Raw genomic sequence first — 19,721 nt, 5'->3', positions numbered from 1 at the left:
GCAGGAAAACTCCCTTCAGACTCTGTCTTCCCTTCTTCTAAAGATGAAGATGATGACAAGACCTCCAAGGATGGCAGAACCACAGGATTGTAGAGAAGAGCCACCTGCCAACCACAATCACCTGCCTTCAGATAGCTAAAGGAGTGAGAAACAAACTTATATTGGAGGCCCCTGGAGTAGGAAACTGCACCCTACTCCAGAATTCTTGCCTGGAAAATTCCATGGGCAGAGGAGCTAGCAGTCTACAGTCCATGGGGCCACAAAGAGTCAGATATGACTGACTGAGCACATGAAGACATATTGGAGGCATCGTGTGTTTTGGATCTACTTGTTATTGCAGCTAGTGTTATCCTATTTAATATATACCCAGTGGAAGAAACAGGCATGGATGTGTACAGACAGGCTTTCTGATAAGGACATAGTAAGTTTGAGATGCCTGTTTGATATTAAAATGTTTGTGTCAATTAAGTAACTGAGTCTGGAACTCAGTGGAAAATTAAAGACAAGAGAGAAAGATTTGGGAGTCATTAGCAAGTATAAAAGTGACAGAAGTGGCCACAGGGGAAAGTCGATAGTTAAAGTAAGAGGGTCAGGGGAGCAGGAAGAGATAGTCTAGTATAATATCCAAAATTCCAGGAGAGGAAGATGAAGGAGCCAGCCAATGAGATTGAGAAGCAGCAGACTGTGGGGTGGAGGCTAAAGCCAGGAGAGTAAGTATTTCCAAAAGGAGTCAGAGGCGTAGAAAGCTGCTGAGAGATCAAGATGAAGACAGCAAAGTAGCCTTAGCCTCTTGGAAGCCACTGATGACCTTGACAAGACAATTTCAATGAAGTAAAATTGAGATAAAACCCAGGTCAGAAAAGGTTGTAAAAAAAAATGACAGAAGGCAATGTGTATAGGCAAAATTCTCTCTAGAATTTTGCTGTTCAAAGGAGGAGGATTCAGGTGGTAGCTAAAGAGGGACTTTGGGTCAGGGGAAGTTTTGATAAAATAGCAGATATTTGTAATGCTTATGGGAATAATCTGGTTAAAAGGGGGAAATGGGTGCAGCAGAGAGAAAAGTACAAAAGCAAAGGGTTTGGAAAAAATAGGGAGGATGAGACCCAGAGCCCAGGAGGAGGGGCTGACCTTCAGTAGGATGGACACATAATCCATTAGACGCCTCTCTCTGGGTCTCACTTTATTGAGTTTCTTGGTCCTAGGGATTAAAGATGGCATGGTCTCATGAAGGCAGGCAGGCAGAGAGCTGGGCTAATGTTATGTTGTTCTTGGTGCTTATTTTCTGTTGTTGTCCTTGAGACTTGAGAGAAATCTAATTTAAATGTTACAGGCTGGTCTCAGCTGTGCTCTGGGGAGTTAAGGGAAAGGTCAAGTGCAGCCACTTGGGACAACTGGTGTTAAGGAGGAATGCTAAATGGCAAGAGATTTCTGAGAATAAGGTGGGTATCAGTCAAATCTAACTTGCGTGGTCCAACCCCCACCCCGTTCCTGCTCCCCTCATTTTGACTTCCTCCCTTCCCTGTTCCTTTCTCTGCCCATGAGACCAACCATCAAACATGCATTTCCCCTTTCTCACCACCTGGTGTCACTAGATGCTCGCTCTAAACAGAGGCTCACCGATCCAGGTGGAGGGAGAAACACGTGCTAACAGGTGAGGTGGGGCCAGAGGTATCCTCTGCTCTGAGGATCTTCATAGTTGGCAAGAGTCATAGAATCTCAGAAGTTTAGCGTCGGGAAGGGTCTTCTAGACCATGCAGTCGAATCCGCTTGAGACGGTCAGAGGTGCCAAGAGTCAAGAAGAGAGACAAAATGACCCAACCTAAGATCACTTCCAATCAAATACCCTGCAGACCCAAATGTCCAAGGGGAGTCCACTACCTCCCAGAGAACTCAGGTGTTAAGCAGCCAGAGAGGGGCTGTGGAGGGTTTGGGGACAGGCACAGGTCAACCCGCTCTATGAGAAGGGCAGTTCTACTGAGAGGCAGGAATTGCCCTTAGCAACCTTCCACGACGGCTCTCCTAGGCTCTCTGAAGGGTCTCAGGAAGTAAGAGTTGGTCCCGCCGCCCCTTGCCCTTTGCTGTCTCCTCTCAGGCCCTCGCGCGTGGAGCTGGGGGCCTCTGAGCTCCGGTGCAGCCCCTGGCCTGCCTGCTTCTCTCCAGCAGTGAAGCTTTTGAAGGGCTGGATCCCCTCGAGGCTGATCTTCCCTGTGTCAGATGAGGCCGCGTGGATCCCTGGGGTGTGGGCTGGTGAGGGCAGCCTTTGGGGATGAGAGGGGCTGGATTTGACAAAGCCAGTTGCTCAGCTGAGAGAAAAAGGTAGAAATGCTGACTCCAGCAAACTTCTGGAAAATCCAAGTGCACCATCTCCCAAATAGTTTAGCATTTCCTTTCTGGACCACTTTCTCCCCTTATGAAGCCTGACCTGGTCCATGGACTGTAGCCCGCCAGGCTCCTCTGTCCATGGGGATTCTCCAGGCAAGAACACTGGAGTGGGTTGCCATGCCCTTCTCCAGGGGTTCTTCCCAACCCGGGGATCGAACCCGTGTCTCTTGTATTTCCTGCATTGGCAGGAGGGTTCTTCAGTACTAGCACCACCTGGGAAGCCCTACCTCAGACCCGGGATAGCATAGGGTGCCCCAAAAGAACCAAAGTTGCTTACAATGGGATGTGCTTTCCCAGTCTCTTTCCAGACCTGCCCGCCCAGTAGAGGCACCTGCAGTCAGTGTCCACGAGGTGGTGACAGAGTCCTAGTGATACCAGCAGAGCCCAGGAACCCACCCCAAGTCTCCTGGGTCCTGGCGACAGGGCTCCAGCTCTGGAAATGAATGTCTAGGCCATTAGAACCACTGCCCCCTCCCCCAGCTCAGGCCAGCCCTGAGCCTGCCCCCCCGCCCCCACTAATTTATAACTTTCATTTTATAGCACCGTGGTGTTTAGAAAGCTGATTCACAGGCCTTGCTTCAGTTGACAATGTCCTGAAGGTAGACAGTGCAGGCATTTCTGCACCCCATTTTACAGCTGAGGACACAGAACCTCAGCGTGGCTTGGAGTTACGGTCAAGGTCACATGACGATTGGCAGAGCTGGCCTCAGACCTAGGTCCTCTCGACTCTGGACACCAGGTTCTTTCAGGCAGGACTCAGCTGGCCCTGCTCCTTGGGGGGTGCCCAGAACAGCAGCCACCACACGTCAGTCAGAGTGGAGCTGGGTGCTCGATTCCGTGGGTCCACATGCTGCACCCTGATGGGACCCATCTGGGCTTCGGTTGCTGCCAGGCCCCAAGGCCGGGGCTCAGCTCTGCCTCATGGGGCCTGAGGGCACTCAGTGAAGCAGACAGTGCCAGGCAGCCTGGTGACACCACCCTGCAGGAGCCCACAGCTGGCCTTGCTCTCCAGACCTGCCCAGGTGTGAGTGGTGGAGGGATGTGGTCCTCTGGCTAAGGCTGGACTTAGGTCTGCCCTGGGACAGGCTACTGAGAGTGAAGGAAAGGCTCTAGGGCCCGAGTTTCCAGCAAATTCTGGGCAGGTATGTGAATGAGGCAGAAAAAGCCGGGAGATAGAGGCTTTGATTCAACACAGAAGTGGAAGCTGTGAAAACATATTACTAAATGGAAATGGTCCAACCTGGGTTGATCAGGCCAGGAGTGGGAGGGTGTCACCTAGACAGGTGGCCTGGCGGAGAGAAGAGTCGGAGCTGATGGAATGACAGATCTTGGCTTCCAGCCTCACCTTCACCGGCCACCACCACGAGTCACAGTCTCCGTTTACCCACTAAAATGCAGCCAGCACTCAGCACCTCACAGGACCTATGAAGAAAGGGAGGCTTCCAAGAGTCCCCCAAATAGCAGATCCCCCTGGGGATGCGGGGTGTAGCATGCTCCTGCTCTTTTGAAGAACCAGAACAAGAGAAGCAGGCCCCCGCTTGGGTCAGGGAGTATGAGGGTGAAGGCGGTGACTTTCACATTGTGGCCCTGGGGTCTCCGGGAGAGGGTGGGCTTTCCAGAGTGTATCTCTGCACCACCAACCCCCCCCCACCCACTCCCCGCTCCCCTGGGAGAGGCAGCGGCAGAGGAATGGGGTGCAGCCAGCCGGGTACAGTCGTGAGCCGCAGAAAGCAGCGGCTTTGCTATTAATGTAGTCAGTAAATAAATAAAGGAGGGCTTAAGCGTAGTGTACAGCAATCAGTTTAGAGCTACAGGGTAATTAGCGCTGCAGGGGTCTGCAAGGCTGCAGAGTCAGGTTTAAATGAGTGAGTTCACTTTCACTGAGATGCCCCCCGGAGAGCAGGAAACACAGCCCAGAGAAGAGCCTGCCCTCCCGCCAGCCCACGTGAGGGGCGGGGGCTGGGGAGTAAGATAGTGGGCCTGGGTCTGAGCCACGGCGAGAGCTGGGGGATAACCTCTCCCCAAAGTGGCTGGGGACCAGGTGTCTACACCCATGTGCTCACGCGCATACATGCACCCAGAGCGATGTCCAAGCTGAGGTGCATCGCTGTCCTGGGCTGACTGCTCCTCCCGTGCACATGGCAATGAGCTGACTCTTCGGGCATCTCTCTGAACTGACGTGGGCACGTGTGGGGGAGGCACGGTCGCCTCCACTGAAGTCTACACGCGGTGACACGCACCCTCGTGGAGGTGCCTGGGTGGCATGGGTGTGCACCTGCTGACCCTAGCTACTCCAGCCTCAAGCCCTGATGCTGCCTCTCCTTCCCTCCTCCCATCCGTTTATCCGGCAAAGCTTTACTGGGTGCCTTCTACGTGCTGGACAGCGTTAGGCTCTGGGACTATGAAGACACACAATGCCCACTCTCAAGGAACTTAGCGTTGGGGCAACCGTGACACTTAAGGAAGTGAGTGATCGAAACGCATGAGGACAATGGGACCAGGGAGGGAAGGGGTGACTCTGAACTCAGTCTCAGCGGCTCCCTGGAGAGCTTTCCTGGGAACCTAGAGTTTGCCCGGGACCTAAGCCGAGACTAAAGGGAGGCCAGTGTATATGTGGGTGATGCACTTCCCAGAAGAGGACATGGCACAAGCAAAGGCCCATGGAGGACGGAGTTCAGTGTCTTCCAGAAACCCTCTGCAGTCTGGAGCACAGGTAGGGGCGGGGGAGGCGGGGACAAGGGCAGGGCAGGGTGTGATGCTGAGATGAGTCTGGGCTGGCCAGCAGGGGTTCTCTCATGGAGGGTCTTGTAAACCTTGTTAAGGAAGCAATCAGAACTCCATCTGCAGAGTAACGAGGGACTTTAATCAAAGGAGTGACGTGATGCTGTTTGCATTTTTGGGAAATCCATCTGGCTGCAAACTTGAGAGTGGACACAGAGAGGAAGAGCATGTGGGGTCAGCACTCTGCAGTTCCCTGCCTTCCTGGTGGGGACGAGGGGCCCTGGAGCGGCCAGGCAGAAGCCCCAGCAATGTGGACCGGGGTGGAGAACGCCCTGGCCTCGGACTCAGCTGGACAGTTCTGTCTGCTGCCCTGCCACAATCTGAGTCTCCAGCAAGGCTCTGCTGGCTCTGCCGCCTGGCGCTCTGACCTCTGGCGGGAGGGGGGCCCCTCGGAGAGGCTGAAAGGAGAGCCATTAAGGTTGATCCGTGTGACCCCAGCACCCACCCGAAAACCAGCGGCCTCAACCAAGAAGGGGCAGTGTGCCTGTGTGCAGGGAGGGGCCGGCTCCCACCTAATGTCCTCGGAGACACAGTCAGGAGGAACGGAGCCCCCGGCCCGCCCTGCCAGCAGCCCAGCCCCTCTTCTGAGCCCAGCGGAGCTCCTCTGGGCAAGTCCGGTCCTGGAGGAGGTGGCCCTGGGCTGAAGGCTGGAGCCGAGGGCGGCTGCACCTGGGCTGGCCACAGGCGGGCGGGTGGGCAGCCCCCTGTCCTGGGGAGGGAGGCTGGGGCGGGGTGGGGGACGGGGGTTGAGTCAGGCCATGGAGCGTTTTCAGGCTGGCCACGGCCAGGGCCCCTTTCTCTCCATGAGATCATATCTGGGTCAAAGAGCATGTAAAGCAGGCAGACCCCAGCGGCCACACAAAGCCCATTCAGTCCGGCCCTATTCACTCACCTCCTCTCCCCCAGAGCCCGCGCACCGCGACCCCAGCACAGCGCCTAAGCCCCAGCTTTGATGTCCGAGAACAGAAAACGGCGATTAAATGTTGTTTTAAAGAGGGAGCGCTCACTGCCCTCCCATCTGTCAAGAGAACGCTGAGGCCTGGGGGGGAGGGGGGAGGAGGGAGTGTGGGGGAGGGGCAGGGAGGCCGGAGGATGGGGGGTGGGGGGGGGCATGGGAATGAGCAGGGACCTGAAGAAGAAAGGCCCAGCCCAAGGAAGGGCTCCGATGGAACGGGGCAGGGGCTCGGAATCAAGGGGCAAAGGGTTGTTTTCCAATATGAGAAACATGGGAGGGGAAGGCAGTATGGGACCCAAAGGAACCTCAAGAGAAAGGAGAGACAGAGAGAGAAGGGGAGAGGGGAGAAGGACTTGGGGAGAGGGAAAGAGAGACGAGGAGGTGAAGGTAAACGACCAGAGCGGAGCACAGAGGCCGGGAGAGGAGGAGGCACAGACGGACAGAGCAGCCACCCGCAGAGCGGCTGCCACCCACCCAGGCGGCTGAGTGTAGTAGCTCCAGGTGGTTTGCCGCTCAGAGCCCCAGGGTCACACAGACACAGCACCGGGGGGCGGAAGGGACGGCGCCCAGAGCTGGCACGTGAGGCCGGGGATCAGGCCCCACTGCCCGGCTGGTGCTGGGAAGGCGTCACGCGGAGGATGCTTCCCGGTGAGGCCCAGGATGCCGCTGGAGGCCAGGCCGGCCCGAGGCCTGGCCCTGGTTGCACACCCAGGGGGGCGGGCTGCTGAGTTCTTAGCTAGGTCTTCGTGACCAGACGGATTCTCCTCCTCGTTATTCTGGTCAGCGTCAGGCAGGTAGATGGCCTTGGGCAGAGGTGTTGAGCCAGTGTGTCTGGGATTGGGTGACGTTGGCTTTCTGGCTTACACTTACCCACGGGGCTCCTATCCCCGAGGAGAGGAAAGCAGACAGACCCTGAGACAGGGCAGCGTGGGAGGAGCCATGCCATCCCAGTTTGTACAAAGGCTTTATTCTGCGAGTGGCGATGCTGGGCTTGTGTCCCCCCACCCCCCGCCCCGCCCCGCCAGCTCCAAACTCCTTTCTCCACTAGGCCCGGCTGCCAGACCGAGGGACCTTTAACTGGGGGGCAGCTTCTTGTTGAGAAACAGATGAAACTCACTTGGCTGTGAGCAAAAAGTAGAAAATGTCTCTAAGACCACACAGGAGTCCCCCTGCTTCTGGCTTCAGGAAAAAGGAACCTGATTTGGAACGGAGAGTTCTAGATGCAGGTTGTGACCCTGCCACTCACCAGCTGTGGGATGAGGACAAGTTATAATCTAAGAACATCCCAACCCTGCAGCTTAGAATATTGGTTCCTGAGGGGAGAGGTCTGTCTGCTCCCTTCTCACTATATTCCCAAGGTTTATGACAATAACTGTGCAAATTACCAGATGAACATTTATGCTGAAGCGATTAATGGACAAATATCTGCTTCACACATCCTGTGTGCTCAGCCTCTTCAGTCGTATCTGACTCTTTGAGACCCTATGGATTGTAGCCTGCCAGGCTCCTCTGTCCATGGGATTCTCCAGGCAAGAATACTGGAGTGGGTTGACCTACCCTCCTCCAAGGGAGTCTTCCTGACCCAGGGATCGAACCTGCGTCTCCTGCACTGCAAGCAGATTCTTTACCCACTGAGCCACCCAGGAAACCTGCTTCACATACCGTACCAAGGGCCAAATGCTATTTGTGTATTTAATGCTATTTTTTAAACAAAAACTTATCAGGTTAAGTATGTCTTGAGGTGGGTATGAGCCTCTCAAATATGCATAAAAGGGCCACATAAGTGAGGCTGAGGTGTAATGCACCCTCTTTCCCATCCCCAGACAGAAATCTCAGTTCCTCCCCACCCAGGAAAAGACAGAAAAGGCAAAGCACATTTTAAAAAAGGGGGGACACTTCAAGCCAGAGACAACTGAATTAACTTTATTCTCTTCTAACTGCAGATTCAAGGTATACAACTGAACATTGCTATTTTTCTTATGAGACTTATAAATAAAAATACAAAAAATGTTCACTACAAAAAAATCTACTGTTAGTAGGATGTAAAAAATATTCTCTTTGCTATAGAAGGCACAAACTTCACTTAGTGACACATGGAGAGAGAAAAAAACCTGCAGCAGTAAATTCATTTTTTTCTTTTTTTTTTTTCCTTTTTCTTTTTAAATCTTGTCAGAAACACTGAAATTACAAAGAAACGCGTCCATCTACACGAAACGAAGGCAGATGCGGCAAGCTGCAACCAGGACCGCACAAGTTCGGGTGAACTGCTTCGGGCTTAGAACAGATAGGGGCTGGCAAGCACAACGTGGGAGTCTCAGGGCTGGGTGGGGCCAGAGGGGGGCAAGAAGGGGAGAGTGAGACAGAAAGTGAAACAAACAGAAGTGAGAGGGGAGGGAAGGGGAAAGGGACGGAGGGAGGGAGGGGAGAGGAGTGGGGAACAGAGGAGAAGGGGGGGAGAGAGATTTGTACAAAAAGTAACCAGTAAAATTGAAGAAACAAAATTGGGCAACCTCCTAAAAGTAGGCTAAGAGGAGGTGCTGAGGTAGACATGAACTAGAACATCAATTAATTAAAAACACTATTCTGTAATACAGCGCGATCGGACTGGCACTTGTGCTGTCAGGACAGAAGACAAGCCACAAAAAAAAAAACAAGTAACAAAACAAAACATAATACCCAAACCAAAAGGCTTAGTTTTGCTTGGTCCAGCAGGGCGGCAAGCCCTCAGTGCTATAATTTACATACATATATATATATATTTATCTTTATATATATGGGTCGGATGTCATGGTGCACCACCACGGCGTCTTAACCTCACAAAGATCATGCATAACACTATGTGAACAACTCCTATGACACACACCAGGAGGCCGGTACCCTGTCTGCAAAGTGGGATGCCAAGGACCCAGGGAGGCAGGGCTGCAGGGCCTGAAGGCCCTCTCCCCCAGCCCTCTTCCCCTGACCCAGCTCTCCTGGTCTGTCTTGCACACCTTCTTCCTGGTTGGCTGTGCCTTTCCCCTCCACCCAGCAGTCCCACCGTATAGGCCTGGTCTGGCCTTTTTCCCCTCCTACTGAAATATCAGGTTAAGTGCCACCAGCGGAGCTCCGAGATGGAGGGGAAAAAGACAGGAGGGGGAAAACAGATTTGACATAGGCCTAGGAAAAAACGAACGGTCTGCTCGCTTTCCACTTTTCTGTCTTAACATCCACTGCCCCCAGGTTTTGCCCTCATGGGGTTTGCAGGGAACTGGTCACCAATCTCCCCCACCACCCCCGGGAGTCAGAAGGCTGCCCCCCACCACTGTTCACTCCCCTGTAAGGAGGTGAACCAATCAGCTCTGTCCTTCCAAGGCCTTGACACCCCAGCAGCCGGTTGTACCAACAGCATCCAGAAGGGTACCATACACTTGTGAAAAATTGCAGCAGTTTTTTTTTTTTCTTTTTTTTCCTTTTTTTTTTTTTTCTTTTCTACACATGGAAAAACTGTTCAGGCACAAAGATTAAACAAGCCCGCGTTGCATCCCTGGATTGTACTGAATCACTGGGTCCCCCAGCCTCCCTCCCCACCCCTACACCCCACATCTCCCTTCCCCGTATTCGTGGCCTCCTCCAAAGCAGCCTAAAGCAGCAAAGATATTTACTATTTTATATCTCTCTCTTGCTATATATATATCTCTCTATATATTTGTCTATCCTATATACACATAGGATTTTAATGCTTTGAATGAGTGAAGGAGTGAACAGGGAAAGAGCAGATGAGTGAGGGGGGAAATGTCACCAAAAGCATTAGGGGGCACAGTTATAGGAGCTGAACACGGGAAAGGGACTGTTAGTCCACATGGACTTCCCAGACTGGACAAGCTCACTGTGCTGGGTAAGGCAGTAGCAAGTCAGGCTGTCAGTAGTACCACAGCCAGAGGCAAGGGGTGCCCAAGGAGCCAGGTGGCAGAGAAGAGGGCAGTGAGAGCACTGGGATCTCACCTGGCAGAGCATGGCCTCCACCCTCCTCGTCTCCTTGGCCCTCTTTGTGCAGACACGTCTAAAGCCTCCAGATCACCTCTGACCTTCACCTTGGCCATCAGGCCCGACCACCTTGGCAAGGTCAGCATCGTTTTTGTCTCTGTGAGCAGGAAGCTGGGGCAAGAGGCATGCTGGAGTCTCTTCAGGGAGTCTGGGGCTTCGTGGAAGGAGGGGAGAGCCGGGTACAGAGATCTCCCCGCTCAGCATCCTTCAGAGACCCCACGCCAACACCCTCTCTCTCCCCATCTTGCCGCCAGGATCCCTCTGGGATGGTGGGGGCTGGCAGGGGCTGATTAAGTACCATCCAGCGCTGCAACACCAGATTACGACAATACTGCATGACTGAACACACAACCGCACACAATAAGCACACGCACGCACACGCATGTACAAAGGGACATTTTGGTGGTGGTGGTGGTGGTGAATTTTTTTGTCTTTTTTTTTTTTTCCTATTCACATTACAAAAGGAAAAGGGCAAGGTCTGGTAGAACTGATGAAGGAACTAACAAATATTACAAAAATATTACAATTTGTAAATATTAGCTCAACCCTCTCAGCTTTTATGAACAGGGGAGGAGACCCAGGCTGTGTGGGAAGGGTAAGGGGAGAGGGAGAGGGGTCAGCTGGGCCTATGGAATAGTTTGATTTTTTATTTTTTCCCTTCCCCACCTAAGGTGAATGATATCTTGCTGTTCAAACACTGTTTTCTGGGATTTATAGATCCCCTGAGGGCCAGCCTGTCCCCCCTTCTTCCAGGACTGGGGGAGGCCGCAATAGTGCACACAGATTTCTTACGGACTGCTCCTCCCCCAATGATTCCACTCTTTTCACATTATAAACAAGACAACTGTTCTAGTTACATATTTCAAGTTTAACTTTTTTTCCTTTCCAAAGCACTGTATCATCATCATAGTTGCAAAACAGCATCTTCCCTACGTTATCACCCCCCAGTCCACGGTCTAGTGACACAGTCCTCCCAATCCGTATCCCCCCAACACACCACGTTTAAGGCCTTCAGATTTGGTGGGCGAGATTGAAGGGGAGAACAGAAGGGACGGGGCCCAGGATCAGGGGGTGGTCACAGCAGCACGCACCCCTCCGACTTCCCTGTATGCCTCACAACCCTTCTCCCCCAAACCACTTCCCTAAACCCCTTTTTAAAACCTAAAGATAAAAACGCAGCCACAATTTTCTCAGAGAAAGAAGAAAAAAAAAAACAAAACAACAAAACCACAAACAACTCTTACAAATAAAGCATGAGATGAAACGGAAAACCCGTCTCAAAGCGAACACAAATATTGCAAATGTGCTTTCCAAAACTTCAGGGAGAGGAGGCTGGGGCGAAGTGGGGAGGGGACACAGAGCAGCAGAGGGGAGGCGTGAAGGGGACAAAAGAACTGGACAAACGTAAGAGGTAGCTTTGAGAAAAACAACACCCCCGCCCCATTGCAACAACACACGGGCCGTCTCATCCCCAACCAGCCCTGCAGAGAGACCAGAGGCCAGTTTTGGCAGTGATAATGCACACGGAGATAGGGCCACACGCGTGAAAAAGGATTTGAAGAACACAGGCCCCCAGACCCGGAGGACCCAGCAAACTGTAAGAAAGGTGGGATCCGCTCCAGAGTGTTTGAGGCCTGGTGACGTCATGCCTGGTCGGAGCCAGCTGCGGGCCTGCGGTGCCCCCCCCGCCCCCGGCACCCCGTCCCCCGGCGGGCACCCACCTCCTGCCCCGGCCTCCCATTCAGATCCTGAGTACTCAGCTCCTTCTGCACGGCTCCCTCCATCTGGGAGGCTCGTCCGAGGGGATGGGGAGGGCCTTGGCCAGCTGAAGTCTATTAAACCAGCTATTAATTTACACAAGAAACTGAAAAGAACACTCTCCCCATTCCTCCAACCCCCAACCAAAACAGAGATACAGGGGTCAAAAAAGCTCATGAGGTCACAAAAAACTGAGGTAATTCAAGTACAATGTGCTAACAGGTGAACAGAGGACACAGAAAAGAAGCAAAACGGAACGCAAGGCAAAGCGCTTTCAACTCCTCCTCTCGGCGGCCTGGGGGCCCCTGGGAGTCAGGAATTCTGCACAGCCCTCTGGACCTGGCTCTCCCCGCAGAAAGCACCAGGCCTGGGGGGTCCCCTGAGTTCCAAGGGTCCCCAGCACGGCTCCCTAACTCCCTCCCAGGACAGGGGTCCCCCCGCTCCAGGTGTAGGGCACCTCTGGAGAATGACGTCACATCCCTCCACGGCCAACAAGCCCTTTCAGGGACCGAACCCTCCTCCTAGGGGCTGTGTTTGTTTGCTGGGACAGCACGTATTTAGTTGTTACATTTTTCCATTTTGGAAGCAAAAGCAGCTCAGCAGGAATCTTGCTCAGGATGGCTGGACTGGGATGGGCTATTCCACTGAATTTGTCTGCATTTTTTTCAGGAAGCGAAAGGGTGCAAGTTGCAGGGGAGGGGGCTCTTGAGTCAGACCCAGCTTCTCCAGCAGGGAGCCGGAGGAGGCAGGAGACACTCCGATCCATGGGGGGGTGGGGGAGGACAGGAGTCAAGGGGAGCCGGGGAGCCGGGCCTCAAGGCTCCTGAAAGACTGTGAAGGGACCCCTGGGTGTGGCGGAGGAAGAAAGCAACACATGAACTGAGCAGTGGGCAGGGCGGGAGGGCCCCTCCCCACCCCAATGTGCCCCCCAGCAAACTAGAGCTGCCGTTGTGAGTGTCAACCAGTGACCCAGCCCAGCCCCACCCTCTGCAGCCCGCGCCCCTGGAGCACCCCCACCCATCCCTCAGCCCCGCACCTTCCAAGGACTCAGTGAGAGGATGGCAGGCAGGGATGGTCTGACTCTGACCAGAGGGTCCCTCAGCCCCTTCCTAGTCTCTGTTTCCAGACACAAAAGGAGGATCTGGGTGTAGGGAAGAGAGAAACATCCCACCATCTGAGCTCAACAAACCCCTGCCTCCACCCCTACCCAAAAAGAGCAGGCCGACCCCCAGCCAGGAAAGGAGGGACCCCCAGCCTGGGTGGAGGGGCTGAGCCAGGCATCCGGGTCACCTGGAGCCCCAGACAGAACCAGAGCCAGACAGCTCCGAGACTTCCTTCTCCTCCTTTCTCTCTTTTTCCTTTCTGCTTTTTTATGTTTGTTTGCTTTTTGTTTTTTGCTGTGTTTTTGTTTTTGTTTTTTTTTTTCCCCTGCACGGTCCTCCTGGACTCCACCCAGCTCCATCTCTTCTCCTCCTGCTCCTTGCTCCCCAGCCGCGGCCACAGGCCGGCCTCACACGTAGCACAGGTAGAGGTAAGTCTTCTCTATCCTCCAGTCGGGCGGGATCTCCTCGGGCTTGTGGCCCTTCATGTGCTTCTGCATGGAGGACAGGCTGGGGCAGTACTCCGTGCAGATGGTGCACTGGTAGGGCGACGCGCCGTTATGCGTTCGCAGGTGCTTGATCATGGCCGAGTAGTCCCGGGAGCGTTGGTGACACAGCTTGCACTCGAAGGGCTTCTCACCTGTGGGGGGAGGGGGGCAGGAGAAGCCGGGAGAGAGGGAGAGGGCTGTGAGCACCCCCACTCAGGCTTGCTGGAGACGTTCAGTCCCTCTGGGTCGCCACTTTTCCACGGTGATGGGTGCACCACCCAGGGTGGCGGCCACGAGTCACAGCTGGCTCCCAAGTGCCTGAAATGTGGCCGGTGCAACTGCGACCCTATGTTCTTTTGGGTTTTTAATTGAAGTGTAGTTGATTTACAATGGCGTGTTAGTTTCCAGTATATTACATTCTTAATCTTGTTCACCGTAACTAATGTATTGTGTGTGTGCGTGTGTGTGTGCAAAAGTCACTCAGTCGTGTCCGACTGTTTGCGACCCCACAGACTGTACAGTCCATGGATTTCTTCAGGCCAGAATACAGGAGGGGGTAGCCTTTCCTTTCTCTAGGGGATCTTCCCAACCCAGGTCTCCCACACTGCAGGCAGATTCTTTTCCAGCTGAGTCACAAGGGAAGTCTTGGGTATTGGGGCCCTGAATGAACTTTTTGGCCAACCCAATAAATAGCCACACAGAGGTAGTGGTCATGTGTGGGCCAGCTCCAGCCCCTGGACTTACTCTTAACTCTCTCTAGCGGGTGGACTCTCCCCTTCCTGAGAGAGGAAACGGAAGTCTAGAAAAGTGCTCTCAAAGCCTCTAAAGTCCTTAGGGATGGCTCTTTGGCACACAGCTCCTTCTAGGGAAGCAAGGGGATAGAATTCTTTCAGGGCTACAGATGGTGGGGAGCAGGGGGTGGTGAAAGTGAGAGGACCCCAGTACGGCAAGCATGCTACCCCTGGGGATGGCTCCTCTTCTAAGACTCGAAGAATATGCCCTGGACCCTGCTTTCCCTCTCGAGCTAGAATGGGAGAGGGACAGCCACCCTGGGAGGCCCATGGCCCACGTCCTAGCTGTGAGCACCCACCCCTCTGTTACAGTCCCCTGGAGCTGAACAGAGGACGCAGGAGAACCTTGTTTCGATACAGTAATTAACTGGCCAGCCATCTCGCTATCGATACTCCTCCGTGCAGAGGCCCCTGCAAATAATGAAGTAATGAACAGCCAAAGTGATCTAACTATCGACCAGCTATTTACGATAGTCAGTGCCAATGCATTTAATGATCTGCCCGCCAGGTCATATCTCCCACAAGGGGCTAAGGAAGCCCCTGAGGTTCTGTGAAATCCTGGGGGTCACTGCAGTTGTCAGTAACGACCACCCAATCCTCTCCGTGTGGCTCAACGCAGACCTGTGACAACACATATCCTGTGCTTACTACCCCCTCCATCCACCTCCCCTCCCAGGAACTCACACCCTCCCCTGCAGTGGAATCACCTCTCCCTTCTAACTCTGCTCAGGCAGCTATTTCCCCTGATCAGGGGAAGCTTTCTTTTTGGCCACATTCCACTACCTTCCACCACTTCTTATCCTCAGAGGAAGTCCTTCTGAATATCTACCCTCCAACCCAGCAGCGTGCTGGTGCTAAGTGTTTACATCGGGCTCTCCACAAAGCCCTGATTTTGTAGTGTTTGCCAGCGGTCATGCTGTGAATACTCCCACGTGGCCGATTTTAAGCAAACAAGGTGGTAACAATGAACACGGTGGGGGAGCTGGAAAGACATCTGAATTGTGGCTCTCCCAGGCAGGCTGGGGCCGGCTCCAGCTTCCCACTGCCCCCAGCTCTGGCAGCGCTGGACATCAGGACCACTTCCACCTGTTCTGTCCTCAGGCCCTAAGGAAACAGTTGCTCACATTCACGTAAAAATGAAGGGGAAGGCCCTCTGAAATGGTACAACATTACACACGTGGAGGGGTTAGTAAAAAACATTGGCTTTTCTAATCTTGGAACTCAATCGAACTTACGATTTTTCCCAACCCTCATCATAAATCCTAACTTACAGTCCCCTGGGGTCTTATTCTAACCCTCAAGTCATAGGAAATAATCCTGGCCTTCATTTTCTGCTAATCAGGCAAGTGAACCCTAATTAAGGATTCATGAATAGACATCATCTGCGAGCTATTGGTATGGCTGCCTGGAAGGCTGCTCTGGGCTCCTGGAAAGTGTGATCGATTAGCAATGTCTGCCTCGCCCTGTCCAGGAGGTAGTGGGACTCAGGGCACCATACTAAGCCTTAACAGGAGCCGTTCCACCCCGCCTTCAGCCTGGGACCATCCTCGCCTGGGCTCCTCTGGGGACCCATCTGCCCGCCCCCAGGCCGGAGCCGGCTGTCTGTCCCCGGTACCTGTATGCACTCGATAGTGCGTCTCCAGCTGGTGCTTGAGGCTGAACTTCTTCCCGCAGCCATTGCACTCGTAGGGCTTCTCGCCCGTGTGGATGCGCTTGTGGCTCTTGAGTGTGCTCTCATCCCGGAAGCAGCTGCCGCAGAACTCACACTCGTATGGGTGGTCGCCTGTGGGGACAAGGGGCTGCATCAGGCCCTCGCCTCTGCCCGCCCTCTCTTTAGGGGACACCAGGGCAGGATCAGAGCACCAGAAGGTCTAGACTGCTTGTACCCACCCCCTGCAGAGATGATTGAGGAGCCCGCACCCCTGCCAGCCCCTTAGCATTAACGGGGAGCGCGCACAGCCCCACGGCCATCCATGCCTCAAGGGCTCGTCCCGGGAAAAGAGAGCCCATCTCACTCAGGGAGGACAGAGCCCCCAGAAAGCAGGCGCCCTGGGGGTAGAGCAGACCCAGGGCTTCTAGACCCTGCTCCCAGCTCCTTTTCTTCTAGGTCAAGGGTGTAAGCCATTCCAGCCTGACTCCACTCCTCCCAAAACATCCCTCCAGTGTTCTCAGCTGCTCTGCTTTCCCCTCCTCCACAGTCTCATGCAGGTGTTCTTTCTGTATGATACTCTCTTCTTGATGAACTCCTAGTCACCCGTCAAAACCCAGATCACCTGTCACCACGGTTCAGAAGTTTCCCTTTAGCGTTACCCCCCATCATCCTAGCCCAGGCAAACTGAGTCACTTTCCCCTCTGTCTCTAGAGAGAAGAACTGTCCGGCATTCTGTCCCTTTTGCAATAATGGTACAATTGTCATGGCGCTTTCTAATTAAAATGGCCCACGTTTCTTGAGTGCTCATCATTGCACTGAGAACCTCACACAGATCATATCACGTCATCATTTCAACAACCTTACAAAAAAGATAGTATCATTCTCAATTTACAGATGAGAAAAATGAGATATGTAGAGATGCTTAAACACGGTCTCTAAGGTCAAAGAACTAGTAAGGAGCTGAGCTGGGATTCATATCTAGTTCCAGGGTCTGGACACTGAATACTTAGCCGAATACTAACTGACATGCTGAGTTGTATCTGTTGTGACACCCACTGGGCCCACGGAACAGAAGCACCACGAGGGCCAGAAGGAAGCCTCCCTCATCCCTGTGGCCTCAGCACATCGCACACAGTCAAACCAATCAAGGTGCTCAGAAAATGTCAGTACATGAAACTGGGGGAGAGCGGCCTTTCCCTTTCCCTGGCCTGGCAGCATCCTGTTTGTAATGCACCGTGAAGTCCCCTACCAGGTCAGAGGCTGGGGCGTGGGGATTAACCATCCTTCCCTTTGTACCCAAAGTGGGGGCTTCGGTGGCAGGGGGGATGAAAGGTGAAGACTTCAGCTACTTATTTATTACAGGAGTGAAGGCACAGACAATAAAGATAGATTGATCACCCCAGACTTCGTTCATGAATATTTAAATATCGCTGATTCGTCTTGTCACTGTAATTACAATTTCTCTGGGCTGCATCTCCAACAACCACAGTTTATGGTAAAGAATGGCCCACTGTATTTCACTTGTCCCTCTGCAGATGTGCGAGGCTGCCAACCGTGTAATGTCCTCTGCATTTCATACATTTTCTTCAGCCGCTGAAGGTTTAAGTCATCCACAATGACCTACGCTTTTTCATTATCCCCATGTCAAACTGCGCTCGTGCCTGGGCATAAATTGTCCTTCTCGTTATAGACTCGCATGCCTGCGCCTTCACTTCCTCTTTAAAATGATATTTTACTCTCTTCTCTCTCTCCCCTCCTCAGGCCTCTAACCAAACCTCCCCATTCTCGAAGGTAGGCCTTTGTACCCACATAAATTCTCATCTCTTGTGATGGCTCTGAAGGGTTTTTAAGGCTCTGTGGGGAGAGGACGCTGGGGTCCGCTGGCTGGCGGGCTCTCTCGCAGGAGGAAGACTTGTGAGATGCTCCGAGGGTGTAGAGGGGTGGGTGGGAACACTCCCATTGAGGCGTCGGATGGAAGAAGCTCGAAGAGGAGAGCTATCCTTCCACGCCAGTCCCCACCATCCTAGGGGCCCTGCCCTGGGCTCAGAGGAGAGGCCCCCCACGTGCAGATCTGGGGATGAGCAGAGGTCTGGGTTCCCCGCACCTGCCTGCCCTCTCGCTGTGGGGCTGTGCAGACTGCCCGGTGCCCCAGCCGCCAGCCTCATCCAACCCCAGGGGAGACGAGGCCCCAGCAGACCCTGGTCCTAATTAGTTGTGTGTCTAACAGAGTGAGGGTTGATCTGGCCCCGCACACCACTGTGTGCGTGTGTGTGTAGACGTCTGCGCTCACCACCGTCTGACATCCAACCCCCGCCCCTTACTGAATCGGCAACGATTACGACTTTAATCAAGGATTCAGTATCCTCATTAAGATATAAATAAATAAATAAGGCAGGGCCCACGTGAGACTTCAGCCGGAGCCGGTAATTAAAACGTACATCGGCAGCCACTTGGCGGGTGGGCGGGGGGGGCACCGCCGTCTGTCTGCATCTTGCCCCCTCTAGAGGGGGCCCGGAGAGTTTAAAAAACAAAGGGTTAAGGCAGAGAGGTTGGTTTGATCAGATTTTTATGAATTTAATTATGAAGTGGATCACATTAAATGAGTTTAAATAGGAAATCTCTAGAGGCAGTCCAGGGAAAGGGATAAAACATTTAGGAAGAAAAAACACAGCAACGTACCAACACACACACACACCAACACACACACACACCCCACACACGGATTTTGAAGCACCTGGCTCAAAATCCTCACCCTGAGAGTTAATCGTGTCAGTGTTGCCATAATGTACACAAAACTGGCTGCAGAACTCAAAATCCAATTTGTGGTATGTTGATTAACTCTGTAGCCTCTTTAATGAGCTTGACATTAAGTGCAGGACAAACGAGACTAATTAGAGCCCCCGACAGCCTGCCCAGCGCACCTGTGACCCCAGTGGTCCGTCCTCACCTGGTTGGTTTCCGTGGCACCGGCCAAGCCCAATGTCCTCTTCCCCATCCCAGCCCCACCCCGTCAGCCCCTCAGCCACCCCTCCAACACAGCTGAGAGTTTATTATATGATGAGCCGTGTGAATCAGGGATCCATCAATGCCAAGAGCGCGGCTGGACTAACCTACCAAACACAGCTGCCGATGCTAAACACCCGGCCCCAGCAGCAAATGGGCCAAGAACAACGGAATATTAATGAGGCATTGTGTGGGGGTGTGCTCGGCCTGTGGGGGCTGTGTGCACAGGGCCTGGCTGGTGTGAAATTGATGGGTGTTGGTCTGTGTGTGCACAAGCAGTGCACGCGGCTCCATGCTTCCTGGATGAAGCAAGTACTTCTCCCAAAATGTCTGGAAACAGTCCCTCCCGATGGATCCGCGCCGTGACTGACACAGGGATCCGTGACACTTTGGTATCTGAGCTCTGAGAAGCCAGCATGGGCAGAGCAGGGCGACCCTGGGTGGGATCGTCCCGGTCCCATGAATCCAGCTGAAGGGACCCAGCAGCGTGCTCAGAAGTGGCCGAAGGGGGACTTCCCTGATGGTCCAGTGGTTAAGAATCCTCCTGCCAGTGCAGGGGACATGGGTTTGATCCCTGCTCTGGGAAGACCCCACGTGCTGCAGGGCAACTGTGCCCGCGCACCACGACGGAGCCCACGGGCTGTGGAGCCCATGCTCTGCAACGAGAGGGCCCACTGCGATGGGAATCCACAGCTAGAGAGCAGCCCCCGCTTGCTGCCACCAGAGAAGGCCCACGTGCAGCAACAAAGACCCCACCGCGGCCAAAAAGAAACAAATAAAAAGTAATAA

General features: G+C 53.6%; 1 protein-coding gene across 3 annotated transcripts in view; it reads right to left on the bottom strand.

The window, feature by feature from the left end:
- Positions 1-8,020: 8,020 nt before the first annotated feature.
- ZBTB16 (zinc finger and BTB domain containing 16) overlaps positions 8,021-19,721 on the bottom strand; it is a 198,610-nt gene continuing 186,909 nt past the window's right edge. For all 3 annotated transcript variants that reach the window (XM_043899661.1, XM_043899681.1, XM_043899671.1), the window contains exons 6-7: positions 15,894-16,061; positions 8,021-13,639 (exon numbers count right to left, since the gene is read on the bottom strand). In XM_043899661.1, the coding sequence (XP_043755596.1) occupies positions 13,410-13,639; positions 15,894-16,061 (398 nt within the window). In that variant the 3' untranslated portion in view covers positions 8,021-13,409. The remainder of the gene's footprint in view (positions 13,640-15,893; positions 16,062-19,721) is intronic.

Source organism: Cervus elaphus, chromosome 1 (genome assembly GCF_910594005.1).
Source record: "Cervus elaphus chromosome 1, mCerEla1.1, whole genome shotgun sequence".
In the NCBI taxonomy this organism is placed as follows: Eukaryota; Metazoa; Chordata; class Mammalia; order Artiodactyla; family Cervidae; genus Cervus; species Cervus elaphus.
The sequence above is the reverse complement of the archived record's forward strand: the minus strand, read 5'-3'. Positions and strand labels throughout refer to the sequence as shown.